Below are 15,581 nucleotides of genomic sequence, written 5' to 3'. Positions count from 1 at the left end.
ATCCAGGAGGCCCTGGGTGGGGCATGTTTTCCCTAAACTACCCTTTTCCTTGTGTCTTCACAGTATTTGTGGTCAATGCCAGGTGGGCGAGGGGGAGGGGGAGGGCCTCTGAGACATCAACTCTATGGCTAGGGATGGACTTGCACGTGCCACACAGCAGAGGGCATAAGCCCTCTGCCCAGGTTGGAGGAGATGTAGCCTACAGCTTAAGTGGAGAATGAATCAACCAGGCAGTCTTTCTCATGGTGACAATGACACCATTAAACAAAGCCCCAACCCCGACTAACCTGTCTGGTGCAGGTGGTCTCTGGCCACCTCAAACAAGCGCAGGTGCATGTTTGTGATGGGGTTGAAGGAACCACAGGCCAGGAGCACCACAGGGATTCGGTTCTTCATGCTGTCACATACATCCACATCCACTGCAGCGGCCACCCTGCCTTTATAGGGACAAAAAAAATGTTAGTTAGGAAGTTAGTATGGAGACAACTGTCTATTTCAGCATTTAAGCCATGCACAGCCATGACTCCAAGATATACAAGGAGGCAATAACAGTAACCTCTATAAAGAGCTCACACTAGTCCAGGTACCGTGTCTAGTGTTACAAACCATAGTGTGACACAAACCTTTTCTCCAAACCCTTCTGTCATCTCACATGAAAGTTGTGTGGCTCAGAGACCTTAGGAGCTGCTGGGTCAGGCCTGGAAATGAGGCAGCAAACTCAAGTCTATATTTGCTCTTCTTGACTTCTGCCCGGGTTCTCTGGTTCAAAGAAGATCTGCATGGTCTTCATGATGTCATCTGTGACAGATTTAAGGTGGCACTTTTTTCTATTTTTTTTTTTTTCCGAGACAGGGCTTCTCTGTAGTTTTTGCAGCCTGTCTTGGAACTAGCTCTTGTAGACCAGACTGGCCTTGAACTCACAGATCCGCCTGCCTCTGCCTACCCTGGGATTAAAGGTGTGCACCACCACCGCCAGGCCTAGGTGGTGCTTTTGTAAACTTCTGTATTTTGAAATAATGTTAGACTTGTAAAACAGCTAGCTGCAGAAAAATTTTTTATAAACAATTACGATATATTTGTTACCCATAATTCCCAAATACTAATCTTTTGCCACACATTTGAACACTCATTCTCCTTCCCCGTACACACACACACACACATACCCCTACATGTGAGTTTTTCCCATATGGTGTCCATATGGTGCGGGAGAATTGTCTGTATTAGTGTAACATGAGGGCTTGCTTGTCGGGGTTTCTGTCCTGCCCAGTTCCCATAGCCATTTAGCCCCAAAGAAAATTATACAGAGGTCTTTAGAAGATTATTAACTGATTGGCCCATTAGCTCAGGCTTCTTATTAGCTCTTGTAGCTTATATTAACCCATTATTCTCATCTATGTTAGCCTCATGGCTCAGTAGTTTTTTTCAGCAGGTAGATCACATCCTGCTTTCTCGGTGGTCTGGGCAGGACTGTGGAGGAATGGGCTTTCTCCATCCCAGCATTCTCCTGTTCTCATTGCCCCTCCTTTACTTCCTGACTGGTTGTCCCACCTATACTTCCTGCCTGGCCAATCAGCATTTATTTAAAACATGATTGACAGAATATAGACAATTCTCCTGCACCATATTGGCACCAAGGGGAGGTTAGAGGAGAGAAGAATGATCCTGGCTTGAGGGCTAGCTGCTGGTGGCTCTTTGGATTCCTCGAGGTTGCCTTGGAGGTAGCAGTGAAGTATCACCCAAGGCTGGCCTGGCTTTGACTCATGCTGTGCCTCTCTGTGAGACCAAAGACAAATCACAGCCCCTCTCTGAGCCTCAGTCTCCTCCCCTCCTCATCCACAGGAGGAGCGCAGGAAGATAGCTGTGCATGGGAGGCAGGCAGCCCTTAGAGGGTTAGTATTTGTAACCCTTTCCCCTTGGGAATGGGCTGGAGCTAGTAACTTCTTCAAATAGAATACAGCCGGCAGGTAGGGAGGTCCCTCTGAGATAAGGTTCCAAAAGCTTCTCACTTGTTCGTCTCTTTGACTCTGCTTGCTCTCTCATGAAGCCGATGAAGCCGCTGCATGCTGTGAGCTGCCCAAGGAGGAAGGGCTGACAGTGCCAGGGACTGAGAGAGAGCTATGGTCACCAAAGACCACAAGAAACTGTGTCAGTAAAAACTATGTATATGAGTGTAAGCAGATCTTTCCATGGTCAAGTTTCAGGTGAGACTATAGCCCTGTGAATACCTCAAAACCAAACTGTGCTGGCTAGTTTTATGTCAACTTGATACAAGCCAGAGTCATTGGAGAGGAGGGAGCCTCGAATAAGAAAAATACCTTAACAAGTAAGATGTTTTCTTAATTGATTGATGTGAGAGGGCCCAGCCTGTTGTGGGTGGTGTCACCCCTGGGCTGCTGCTCCTGGGTCTATAGGAAAGCAGGTTGAGCAAGCCGTGAGGAGCAAGCCAGTAAGCAGCATAGCCCCGACCCCTGACTTGCAGGGCCTCTGCATCAGCTCCTGCCTCCAGGTTCCTTCCCTGTTTGAGATCCTGTCCTGACTTCCTTCAGTGATCAACAGTGATATGAAAGTGTAAGTCAAATAAACCCCAAGCTGCTTTGGTCATGGTGTTTCAACACAGCAATAGAAACTTGAACGGACTGAGTCAGAAGATGAGATCAACCTGTATCTAGACACCTGACCCATAGACACTGTGGGGCCATCAGCCATGATAATAAATAAATGAATAAATTCATTGCATGCTATTTGAAGCTGCTACATTTTGGGGCAGTCTGCCCTGCAGCAATAGTAACTGACAGTGGCCTGGCCACAGGAGGCAGGCATTCACTCCTCTCTTGCTCTTCCTGTCATGGTGACCCTGGCCACACTTAATGCAGCTCACAGGGAACAGAGAGGGATCTTAGTCAATAGGACCTGAGGCCTGTGTGTAACCTGCAGCCTCCTGTCGACATTTCCAGGTTTGTATCCAAGCACTGCCCACCCGATACTCTTAAATCTTAGCAACAGTGAGCTTTACGTTACTGGGTTCCCTGTAAGATCCCTAAGACACTGTCCTTTAAAGTTTCCAGAATTAAAGCTATTCCAGTTTCCCCCAGTCAGAACATCCCCCAGCACAACTGATAACACTCAGCACCCAGGACTCCCTCCCTGTTTACTGACAGCCTCCTAGGGAGCTGGTCAAAGTCAGAGGCTAACCTTAGAGTGGAGACAAATGGGGGCTGCTTGCTTCTGTCAGGACAGAAAGGCCTAGAAGAAAGCACACATCCGGGTGATGTCACTGGAAGAAGGGCTCAGTGAAGACCTGCAGGTCTCTTGGCTTTTCCCTCAAGGTCACAAGAGTGCTGCTGCAGCTGCCTGTAGCTACTGTCACGACCTCAGGCCAACGCAACCTAAAGGACCTCCTATTCAGATCACAAGTTTGATTTATTTATTTATGTACTTACTTACTTCTGTGTCATTGGTCAGAGCTAGGTCTCACAGCCGCCCTAGTCATGAGGGAGGCTGGACAGGTATGAATTTAGCCTCACAGCTCTCCAGTGGGAATGAGCAAGGAAGGGGGATTGGGATGGGGGGAGCTAATCCACAGGGCTGAGTCAGGGCTGGGATACAGTTGCCCAGCTGTTGTGAGGGCAGAAAACTAACATGGCTTTTCTGCCTGGAGCCTGGGCAGCTAGTCTGGGATGTACCTTTAAGTAAGTCCCATGCCACATTACTGAGGAAAAAACAGAAGGTCAGTATGCTTCCTGCCCTCTGGATGGTACGTCCCACGTGAACAGGGGCAGCCTTTTCTTCTGTGGATCTCTGCTCCAAGAAGTCTGGCCTGCCATGGGGCTCAGTGGGCACTGAAAAGGGTTCTTCCAGCTAGCCAGGAACCTGCCTCCGGTCATGAAAAGGCCTAGTGTGCTCTGCAATGCAGGGAAGTTGTTCTGGATGTATCCTGTGCTACCTGTGAGGATGTAGCCTCACAGTCCAGATGTAGCACATCTGGGCTCTCCGAGCTTCGTTTAAGCAGCAGGAATACTACCTACTGTGCACAAAGAACGTTGGCTATTGGCTTCTCCCCAGGCGGGTGAGGTAGTTTAGTGAGGAGTCTGCAAAGTGTACCATATCCACAAGAGCAGGCTCATGACGAGGTCCCCGGAAAGGAAGATTCTGTTATTTTCACAGCTATTTTGAAGGCTTTCTTTCACTATCTTACTTCATTTTGACAAAGTATAAATATTTAGAGCCACCGAAATGTAACCACAACATGTCAGGTTGCCTGGGGTTTTGGTTCATTTTTCCAAAGGTAAATTAGAACAGTTGTGTGAAAGGTGGCATCGGTGGTGGAACAGCATCACGCTGAGATGAACAAATGGCTTGTGCTAAGGACCTCTCTTTTTCTTTCCTTGCCATGGGCATAACTGCTTCAACAGTGACTCTGTTCTGCCCCATCTTGAGGAGGAGGAAACAGTTAGCACGTGGCCAGCTGCATCTGACCCTGGCTCAAGAACAAGGTCAGTGTGCACCCTTCCTGTGTGTCTCCTGACTTCAGCTACACTCTTCCACGCAAACCTGGAGAAAAGACAAGCATCAGGTGAAAATGACTCACCCCAGGGGTCAGACAGGAGGACACACCTGAGCCTGGCTTGCGAGCAAATCTCACCAGATGCACGAGACAGGAGATCCTCTGCCCTCACTTCTAAGGGTGTCTAGTGGGGTGAGCGAGCACACGTGGGAGAGTTCTCCAATTGGGAAAGACTGCTCATCAATAAGCCCTCAGCGGAGGCCTGCAGAGTGAGCAATAATTGCTGCTGGAGGATTTAACACCTTGAGGGTTCCTTCCTAGAATTCATCATTAACTGGGGACTTAGTGGATGTCCACCTCTGCCCCCCTTCCGGTCTCCAGCTATGGTCTCCCACCTTACAGTCAGCTCAGAGAGTGATTCATCTGCCTGTCAATTAGGACCTGCTGCTTCTGTAATGAGGTTAAGGCTCCATCATGCTGTGGGCTCCCTTTAAAGGTGCTCTGGGATGTTTACCTAAGGCCCCTCCTCCACCTAGTGCATGTGCACCTGCAGGCATTTCCCCCTTTTTATTAGCCACAGAATCATGGAGGCTGCCTCTTCTCCCATGGCTCTTCCCCAGTGGAAGGTGGGTCTTAGAGTGTGGTTTCTACTGGCTTCCAACCTTTTACCTTCAAGTCCCAGCCCATCCCAGGACTCAGGAAATGCCTGTAACATCAGTGAGGGCCAATGTCCCTGACATGGGTCATTTTGTTACATGGTTAATTATTTTTTGTTTCATTTTATTCTGTTGCAAACTGCTATTGGACTGGGCCTTCTGTAGACAGAAATAGAACCAAGGACCTAGAGCGGCGGCTCTCAGCCCTCCCAAAGCTGTGACCCTTTAATGTGGTTCTTTATGGCTTGTGACCCCCAACATAAAATGTTTTTCATTGCTATTCCATAACTGTAATTTTGCTACTGTTATGAATCGTAATGTTGATCTCTGTGTTTTCTGAAGGTCTTAGGTGACCCTGTGAAAGGGTTATGTCCCACAGGTTGAGAACTGCTGACCTAGCGATTACTGAAGACACCCCATGCAACAGACCCATCCAACCAGTTTAGACTGTAACTGAACAAATCTACCGTGCTGTGCCATTTTCAACACAATGACCCTGTCAACAGGAATATTGCTCCCCCCTCCCAACACACCAACCCCAGAGCCACTCCTCTGCTTTGAATAAGTGAAAATTGAAAGTGGTCATTCTGCCCCGGCAGTCCCAGAGTCCAGCCAGTTTGTTCCAGATCACTCTCCCCAAGAGCCGTCCTGACATTCTGAAGGGATGGCACTGCAAGTTCTAGACACTATCCAGTTTTCACACCACAGCCAGGCCTCTGCCACTGCCCATCTTCCATGTACCCACCAGATAACTATATTTACCAAATATAAATTTCCTGCTGGTGTCAGGACCTCTGGACATCAGGTACAAGAGAAGGCAAAGGATATATGTTCCCTGTCCTCACAGACCTTTGAGTCAAGGATGGGAGAAACAGCATCGTTAGGGGAGGGCTTATAGTGTAACAGCTCACCAACAGCTCACCAACAGCTCACCACAAGGGGCAGAATAACAGAACACCAGTTCCTAGATGCCCACATCCTAATCCTTTGACCCTGGACTTATGTTGAGTTACATGGTACGGGACATGCAGAAGTGATTAAACACAGGGCCACTGTCTCAGAGTTTCAATTGCTGTGAAGAGACACCATGACCATGGCATCTCTTACAAAAGAAAACATTATTCAGGGCTGGCTAATAGTTCAGAGCATTAGTCCGTTATTGTCATGGCGGGAAGTATGGCAGCATGAAGGCAGACATGGTGCTAGAGAGGTAGCTGAGAGGTCCACATCCAGACTGTCAGGCAGCAGGGAGAGAGAATGAGTCTCTGGGCCTGGCTTGAGCTTCTGAGACCTCAAAGCCCATCTCCAGTGATCTGTTGCCAATAAGGCCACACCTACTCCAATAAGGTCACAGGTCCTAATCCTTCAAACAATGCCCTTGAGCCTATGGAGGCCATTTTCATCCAAACTACCACAGCTAAGACACAAGGTGCATATCTTAATTATCCAGTTTTATCAAGGCAGTTCTTATAGGAGGAAAGAGATGATATATGGATGGGCAGTGGTTAAAAAAAAGGAGGGAGTCTTCAGGAAGGGGCCCACACCAAACAATGTATGTGGCCTCCAGATTTCAAGGTCAGGCAAGGAAATCTGACCCTCAGAGCCTTCGGAGGGGAACAGGTATCTCAGGCCTGCTACCACTCTCTCAGCACACTTTGGACTTCTAAAATTACTGTTTGTGGTGACTTGTCATGGCAGCCACTCACTGTCTAGGGGCAGAGGAGATCAGGAACTCAGGTGGTGAGGAGGTAGCCGGGGTGAGGCAGGGACATACTATCACAGAAACCACAGGGCAACAGGAGGCAAGAAGGAACAGGGGTCAGCATGGCCCCCATGCAGGTGTAAGCTGATGCGAGGGCTCAACATGAGGATGCAAAGGCGGGAAGACGCTGTAGGTTCAGAGACATGGGAGTAGAGATTTTACCCCATTGGCAAGGAGAAACCTTCGCAAGATTTTAAACCAGGAATGACCTGTTCAGATTTCAGTTTCATGTGTTCCAGAAAGGGCCTTCGGGGGGAGGACTCCACCTTGCCCTGGTCTTGATGAGAGCCAGGTGGTCGCCATATCCAGGAAGCCAGCCTTTTCTGCTATACACATCTGACCTCACTTGCCAGGTAATTCAAAGTTGGCCGCTGTCCCCACATACTCAGTTGTAACCCAGCACCCATCCTGTGGTCATTTGCCTCGGGTCTTCACTGAGACACGGAAAGGAAAGTGAGCCAGGCAGGTTAAGAGCCATCACTGAGGATATGATGTGTTAATGCTCATGGCTTGGGAGGCTGTCAATTTCCCTTTCCATGCACTGAGTGCCTTTGCCAGCTAACCCTGGGCTGCAAACATCCTGTTTATTGTAGACATAAAGCAGATGGCTTCAGGCAGAATGGAAATGGATTCAACAAGAATTTTTCATGTCTTTCATTACACAGACCGCCTGACCAGGATGCTTACCTTAAAGAAAACAAGACACAATTTGTTTTTTGGGGTGGGGAGAGGCTGGCAACCATGTTTTTCAGGACCCTAGGTGACCATTTTTATCTGTGTGGATGTGTCAACCTCTCTGGGGCAATCAACCTTCATGAGAGCTAAGCCACTTTTCCTTTTTAACTTTGTTGGCTCTGCCCAGTGTTGCTATGGGCACCTAGTCCTGCTAAGAACAAAAGCAACACAGGCCTTCTATGTCGCTGTGAAGACCCTGTGCCAACCTCCCCGTGGAGGAAACAGACATGCCAATCAAGCACTCGTCCTAATTATGAGACTCCCAGGGAAGCAGGCAGCTTCAGTCTTGAGAACTTTCCAAAGATTTGAAGGAGCACGAGGAATGGAAGGAGGTCCCGCCATGCCACACTTGTGAGGGTCTGGGACTGATTTCAGTGCCACTGTAGAGGGAGCTGAGTAATAGTTACTAGGTTTATTGAGCAATAGGCTCCACACTGTGCTAAAGATGCTGCATGCATTGCGGCTAATTCTTCAACGCACCTGGAAGGGAAAGGTTAGTGCCTACATTCTGGTAAACAGCCTAATTCACTTCTCCAAGCTTCAGTGAGCTCCATGGAAAGTAGAGATGACTACAGGGCCCCTACAGCATAGAACTTTCATGAGGACTGGGGCTAAGCCCTGGCCCATATAGGAGATGCTATCTAGGGGTCTGTCTTAGCCACTGTTCTATTGCTATTAAGGGACACAAGGACTAATGCAACACTTATAAAAGAAAGTATTAGATTGGGGCTTACAGTTTTGGAGGGTTAGTCCATTATCATCATGGTAGGAAGCAGACAGGCATGGAGTTGGAGCAGTAGCTGAGAATTTGACAACCTGATCCACAGGCAGCAGGTAGAGAGGAGACACTGGACCTGGTGTGGGCTTTAGAAACCTCAAAGTCCACCCCCAGCAACACACCTTCTCCAACAAAGTCACATGTTCTAATCCTTCCAAACAGTTCAACTGGGAACCAAACATTCAAATATGTGAGCCTATGGGGGATGGTCTCATTCAAATCATCACAGGTTCCTTTCTTCTTCAGGTTCATTTCTTACCAGAGTAAAGGATAACAAGACACGAAGTTCAAAGACACAGAACTTGGTCAAGATTTATTAAAGAGAAAGTAACACAGCACAGCACCACACAGCATCCCACAGCACAGTCTCTCGGTGAGGGAAGGGGATCCAGAGCTGAGTTCATCTACCCCTTGGATAGCCTATGGTTTAAAAGCCTTAAACTTAAGTATCCTTAAGTTTTGGAAGGGTCCCCTGATAATTCTGGGGACTATTCTGTTTAGTTATGGCCTTCTGCTGGGGGCCTTCTTGAGAACCTGAAAGAGGGGGCTTAGTAGCTCTCTGTACCCAGGAATCCAAATCCTGTAACATCCCAACTCCCCCCAAAAGACTCTCAATTGGGGGCTTGGGAGAGGAAGAATCAAGATTGGTTGGATTCATTCTGGTCCCAGGGCACCAGATTCTTGTGATAAAAACTAGACCTAAATTCAAGACCTTCATCTGACATAGTTGAGTCTTCTCCCACGAACCTTGTAGCCCCCATCGTCTAGAAAGTTAAAGATGAATTCTGTCCCTCAAGTAATAGTCTCTTCAGTTGGCCCATACAACTGGAGGTCATCTACATAAAGAATTAGGGTGGTTTGGGGTATGTCCATTCCATTAAATACTGGGCAAGGACTGGGTCAAATAGATGAGACAGTCCATTTAACCTGGCAAGCTTTCCAAATGAGAGCATCAAATGCAAATGTTGTTTGGCTTAATATGGTAAAGTAGGATGCAGAGAAAAGGTACCCTTAAGATCAAGCACGGCTCAGCAGTTAAGAGCACCAACTTCTCTTCCAGAGGACCTGGTTCAATTCCCAGCACCCATATGGTAACTCACAGCTATCTGTAACTCAAGTTCCAGAGGACCCAACATCCTTACCAAGATATACATGCAGGCAAAACACCAATCCATGTAAATAAAAACAAACAAACAAACAAACAAACAAATAAATGATCAAGCACTGAATAGTAGGCTGTCTTGGGGATGTCTGAATCATGACGACCTAGGGATTAGTAACCATGGTGGGGGCGCTGTCTCATTAACTAACCAGAGGTCTGGGATTTACCTCCATTATTGAGACCCTTTGGACACCTAAGATTGGAATGTTATAGGGACCACAACACTCAATTAGTAGCCCTTGCTTCTTTAGGTTTTATGATGGGAATTAACCCTTCCCTTGATGTGGATCTGAATGGGGTTAGTTGTGGAAAGATGAGGAATCTCTAAGACAGGGGTAGCTGCCTTAGCCCTGATGATTGTGACCCCATTTGTTCATACTGATGGGGAAATGTTGGTCTCTACTAAGTGCAGACATCAGTCCTATCCTGGGGGGAAGCAACAGCAGAACCTTAAGTTGGGACAGCAAGCCCCTCCCCAGCAAAGTGCAGGTGTAACAGGTAGTATCAGAAAGGAATAACAGAAATGACTATCTCCCCATGAGCAAACAAGTAGCTGGGTAAAGTAACATTTGATGGCCTTGCCTGATCCATATGGCAGAATGGTTGCAGAGTTGTGAGATCACAGTCCAGGGGAGAAGGGCAGGCCCGGGAATTGTGCTTCTGTGTCTGTGAGGAAGTGGCTGTCAGTCTTCCCCAGCCAATGTCCTGGGATCGTCTGGGTAAACATGTCTAAGAAAAACCAGGACCCAGTGTGATGTTAAGGGGAGCTATTTAGAACTCATTTTGTTCCCAGAGCACTGAATCCTGCAACTATCTCTTTGAACTTGGGACAGGATCTTGGCAGGAGCCTATGTCTTTGTGGATATGCCTTCAAAATGGTCTTCTTGTCCACTGAGGAAGTGCATCTCTAGGTCAGGTCAGATGGGTTCCTGGGGAGGGGGACGTTCTGTAGGGCTGACTCACAGCAGCTACCAATTCTCCAGCTGGTCATCTCCTTTCCTGTCCCCCTGTCCCCGACTGTAACCCTCTGTTAACAGCCTGGACTGAGTTAGCTTGAGACCTCTTTGATCTGAGCACAGCTTCTGGAACTTTGAGGAATGTCAGGCTGACTGGGTAAGAGACTTGTCTCTTAAGAGGATCTCCTCTTCCTGTGACCCCGACTCTGTGTTGGCAAACATTATTGTAGCTTCCTGAAGTCTGTTCAGGAAGGCAATGTGGGAATCCTTATCTTTCTGATAGACGAGGGAAAGCCAGAGTAGTTTAGAGATTTCACTGCAGCCCTTCTATGATACAAGACAAAAAGGGGCTCCTGGGTCATTCATCTCTTTCACTTTCCAGGCTCCATTCAGATTTTTGGGAGGGGACTGCTTTGTCCCTGCAAGTATCCTGTCTTTCTTACTCCCTCCTTTGACTTGAACAGTGGAGAAGTGATCCTTTTCTTATCTAGAGCGGTTATGGGGTTTGTTCCAAAAGTGGCAGGTGTCATTCCAGTCTAGTTCATATAGCTGGCTTAATTGGTAGAAATGTATACATCAGTAGATATTCCTAGTGTCCCCCCCCATAAATTTCTTAACCTTCATCAAGTAGAAATACACACGGCTTCCTGTCCTGCCTGGGTGATCTGAAGGGGACAAAGTACTGCGGGTGGAGGGCTACTGAGAGTACTAGAAAGCATGTTTGGGTGGTGGGCGGGGGAGCATCCAAGGGGATTTCTCCTCCTGGCCAGGGAGTGGGTCTTCTGAATGAGAACATAGTAGTGCTAGGGTCTGAATGTGTATTCTGTATTCTTTGTTAATTCCGGGTGGTCCTGGAGAAAAGCTGGACTGCTCTCCTCCCTACAGAACAGGTCTCACTGGAGAAGAATGTTTTAATTCTTGGTCCATTCTGGGGGTCATTTTCTCTGCCCTCTAAGGGATATTCAGGCCAAGTACAGGTAGAGAGGAAGGTCATGACTTTTATGAGAATTGGGAATCGAATTTCTTCTAGTTAGTCAGGAGGCGGGCTAGTGGGAAACACAAAGACACCTCTGAGGCTGTTTCCCATCTGTAAAAATGGAAGAGGTAGATGGAAGGTCACCTATTCTTCCTTGGAACTCTCAGCCCTGCTCCGAGGGACTATCAGCATGGCCGAAATAAATGCCCCTCCAACCCCTCAGGTCTGTTCCCAAAGTAGGACTGAATCGTGTTTAACCGCCTTCCTGGTCCTGAACTGATAATTTTGCTGGAGTCCTAGCCATCTTTGATGCCTGCATTCTTAGAAAAATAATAGCTGTAGGCTTATTTTCTCTAGAAAGGATGATTTGAGACCAGTATTATGACAAACTCCAGGGAAGGGATCTTCCTCTGTGACCTTAGATGTCTCTAGAGAATTGCATTATGAGGAGTAATAAAACTCAGACCTATGTCCATTACAGTGGGGAATGGACTCCCAGATCAGCTCAGATGCTAATATAAAGAGGTGGTGGGCCAATTCAGGCACCCTCTCCTCTATTGCTGAGGGTCTTAGCTGGGGTCATCCTTGTGGATTCCTGGGAATTTCTCTAGTGCCAGGTTTCTTGCTAGCCTTACAATGGCTCGGTCAATCAAAATATCTTTTCCTTGTTCTTCTCTCTGTTCTCCCTCCATCTTGACTATCCCGTTCCCTCAAGTTCGCCTCCCCCTCTCCCTCTCCCTCTTTTTCCCCTTCCAACCTCTCTTCTCCCCAGACCCCCATGCTCCCAACTTTGTCAGGCTATCTTGTCTATTTCCCCTTTCCAGTTGGATCTATGTATGTTTTTCTTAGGATTCAACTTGTTACTTAGATTCTCTAGGATCATGAACTATATAGGCTCAATATCCTTTGCTTTATAGCTATTATCCATTTATAAGTAAGTACATACCATGTCCATCTTTCTGGGTCTGTTTTACCTCACTCAGGATGATTTTTTTAGTCAGATTGATATCTTAAATGTCACCATAGAACCTTCAACCAGCAACTGATGGAAACAGAGGCAGAGACCCTCAACGAAGTACTGGCTGAGCTCCCAATGTCCAGTTGGACAGTGGGAGAAATGAGAATATGAGCAAAGAGGTCAAGACCATGATGGGTTCACCCACTGAAACAGTCTACCTGAGCTAATGAGAGTTTACCAATTCCAGTCAGACAAGGAAGGAAGCAGCGTAAGTCCAAACTAGTCCCTCCAAATGTGGTTGACAGTTGTATGGCTGGGGCAGACTGCGGGGCCACTGGCAGTAGAACCGGGATTTATTCCTATTGCTTGTAATGGCTTTTAGGGAACCTATTCTCTTTGGGTGGATACCTACTTTGCTCAGCCTAGATATAGTAGGGAGGGCACTGGACCTTCCCCAAAGAATGTGCCTTACCCTCTCTGAGGAGTGGATGGAGGGGAGGTGGAAGGGAGGGAGAGGGAACTTGGATTGGTATGCAAAATGAAAAAAGATAGTTTTTTTCTTTTTAAAAAAGAAAAAAAAACAAACAAGCAAATAAATAAATAAAGGAAGTGGTGGGCCAGCCAATACAGGCCATATTCTCAAGGGTTTATATAAAGCATGAATGAGGTCTCAGTGAGCCGGGGTGTGTGGGGTGCAGGAGTAGAGTGTGATGACCCAGATGGTAAAGGAAGGACAGGAAGTCCCGTCATGGGGATTCTCTGGAGGCTCATCCAGTCTCCATCTGGGCCACAGAAGGATGGGGGAAGTTGGGATATAAAAATTTCCCCAGAGGTATCCAAACTGTGAACAGTGTCCACCAGGTGTCTCTAAAGAATGCTGCCCATTTATTTCAGAGGCAACTAGTGTAGGTCCTTCAGTATTTGTGTTGCTTTCCTTGGTTAATCAATAAAGAAACTGCTTGGCCTGATAGGGCAGAACTTAGATAGGTGGAGAAGACAGAACTGTATTCTGGGAGGAAGAAAGCAGCAGATAGAGCCGAGGCGCCATGGTTCTCCCGCCAGATACTGACGCTGGTTAGACTCATACCAGTAAGCCACAGTCATGTGGCGATACTCACTAATGGAGGTGGGTTAAACTAATGTGTGAGAGTAAGCCAATAAGAGGCTAGAGATAATGGGCCGGGCAGTGTTTAAATAAATACAGTTTCTGTGTGATTATTTCGAGTGTAAGCTAGCTGGGCGGCCGGGATGAAAAGCAGGCCTGCTCTCTCCTTCAACAGGCAACAGATTTCTCTGCCGTTTCCCTTAGAGTTTTAATTCGTCTGGTTCTTAGAATGAGGAGATGTGGTAAGGTCTCAGAGGGGAGGGAGAGAGAAAGAGGGGACTAAAGGGAAGGAAGGTGACATCTTTACTTGGTCTTTTCTAGTTTTATTTTAATTCTAGGATTGCAGCTTTCAGTGTCACTAGTGGGCACCTTCTTGGCATGAGGTGGGCCAGACTAGCTCCTGGGTTAGACCCCCACAGATCACTTGAAAATACGCCTTGGGTCAGGCTCCTGGGATGGGGAGGGAGCCTCCTACCAAGAAAACTGAGCAACACTGGCCTAAGTCTTCCTGTGGAGGCAGCCTTCGCCTCTCATGCTTTTAGGGTGAGAGAGGAGCCAGGCAATCATGGCCCTGTTCTCAGCCCCTTTTGTAGTTTGGACTGGTTGGGACTGACCTTAATTGGAAGATGAGCTTCCTGCAAGTCCTGAATGAATTACATTGTCTAGGGGCTCTTTCTTTGGGTTCATTTCTTTTAGGAATAAGGAATTACAAGCCGAGAAGTCTGAAGATACAGCACTCTGTCAAGATTCATGAAAGGAAAAGTCATACTATCCACAGCCCAGCATGCAGGGAGACAGATTCTATGGGGAGGGACCCAGAGCTGGAGGCTTCTACCTGGCTGGAGAACCTGTGCTTTTCTGTCCTTCTCGGTAGGGTGTCAGGGAGGGCTGGGTTCTCCTCTTTTTTTTTTTTTTTTTTTTTTTTTTTTTTTTTTTTTTTTTTTTTTTGAGTGGACTGGCAGGATGCCTCTGCTAACTGGGTGACCTGAATTAAAGGAGGGGTCTGACTAGGTATTGCAGAAGAGGGAAGTTTAAAATTCCCACCTTCCAGGGTCCTCCTGGTGGAAAAAGGATGCAAAAAGGATGGACTAAGGACCAGAAGGTGGAAGAAAGAGAAAGTGACTCCATTCCTGATTGGAGTCTGGTTACCTCCTATTCCCCTTTACAGGGTTCTCCAGAGCCCTCTCCTGTTTCCTTTAATGAAGTCTAACACATAATTCTCCATCTCTGCACCTGCCTCCAGATTCTTGTTTATTCTTCTTGAAAAAGATCCCATCAATTTTCCAGTTGTCTGTGTGTGAAACCTGTCAGCCCTTGGGCACACACCCTGCATCCTCCTGCTGTCACACAGGCCACTCAAACTTGCATGCCTGGTGATATCAGGTAGGCAGGGAGATGGATGTGAAGTAACCAAGGGACACTGCAGTTGGTAGCCCTGTTTCCTAGCTCTTTTTGTCTTTAAACATCCTTGAAGCTTCAGATAGGTTCTTCCTGCACTAAGGTGCAAGGCACTTACCCAATTACCACATGCACTAATGAAGGGTCTGCATTCTTAGAGGACCCTGACTTCATTAGAATATCATTTGGACTGTGATTTGCCCCTTACCATGGGTTGTTCTAGAGGATCATGGGAATAAGTACCACAAAGGGAGCTCTGATCCCCAGGGTTCTAGAAGGAAAGGAATCACCTTATAGTCATAAACACCTGTAAAATCCACACTGCAGAACCTACTGAGCTGTTTCCCACTTTTAGGGTAGCCCACTCCTATCTGACTTTAGAATGTATGCTTGATTTGCTAAGAATACCTTTGCTTAAACTGTCAATGTCTTACAAGGCATGGTGGTAAGCTCCTTTAGTACCAGCATTTGGAAGCTTGAGGCCAACATGGTCTATACAGCAGGTTTTAGGACAGTCAGAGCTGCATAGTAAGACCCTGTCTCTAAAACACAACAAGCAAAAACAAAAGCAAAGAAAGTGAAACAAAACGA

General features: G+C 47.2%; 1 protein-coding gene across 1 annotated transcript in view; it reads right to left on the bottom strand.

Annotated features, from left to right (window-relative positions):
* Positions 1-15,581, bottom strand: part of Nmnat3 (nicotinamide nucleotide adenylyltransferase 3) — a 116,069-nt gene that overhangs the window by 59,032 nt on the left and 41,456 nt on the right. Inside the window, exon 2 of the mRNA XM_038324328.2 lies at positions 288-437. Within this exon, the coding sequence (XP_038180256.1) occupies positions 288-396 (109 nt within the window). The 5' untranslated portion in view covers positions 397-437. The remainder of the gene's footprint in view (positions 1-287; positions 438-15,581) is intronic.

This window comes from Arvicola amphibius, chromosome 3 (assembly GCF_903992535.2).
Source record: "Arvicola amphibius chromosome 3, mArvAmp1.2, whole genome shotgun sequence".
Classification (NCBI taxonomy): Eukaryota; Metazoa; Chordata; class Mammalia; order Rodentia; family Cricetidae; genus Arvicola; species Arvicola amphibius.
This window is presented reverse-complemented; position numbering and strand designations above follow the sequence as displayed.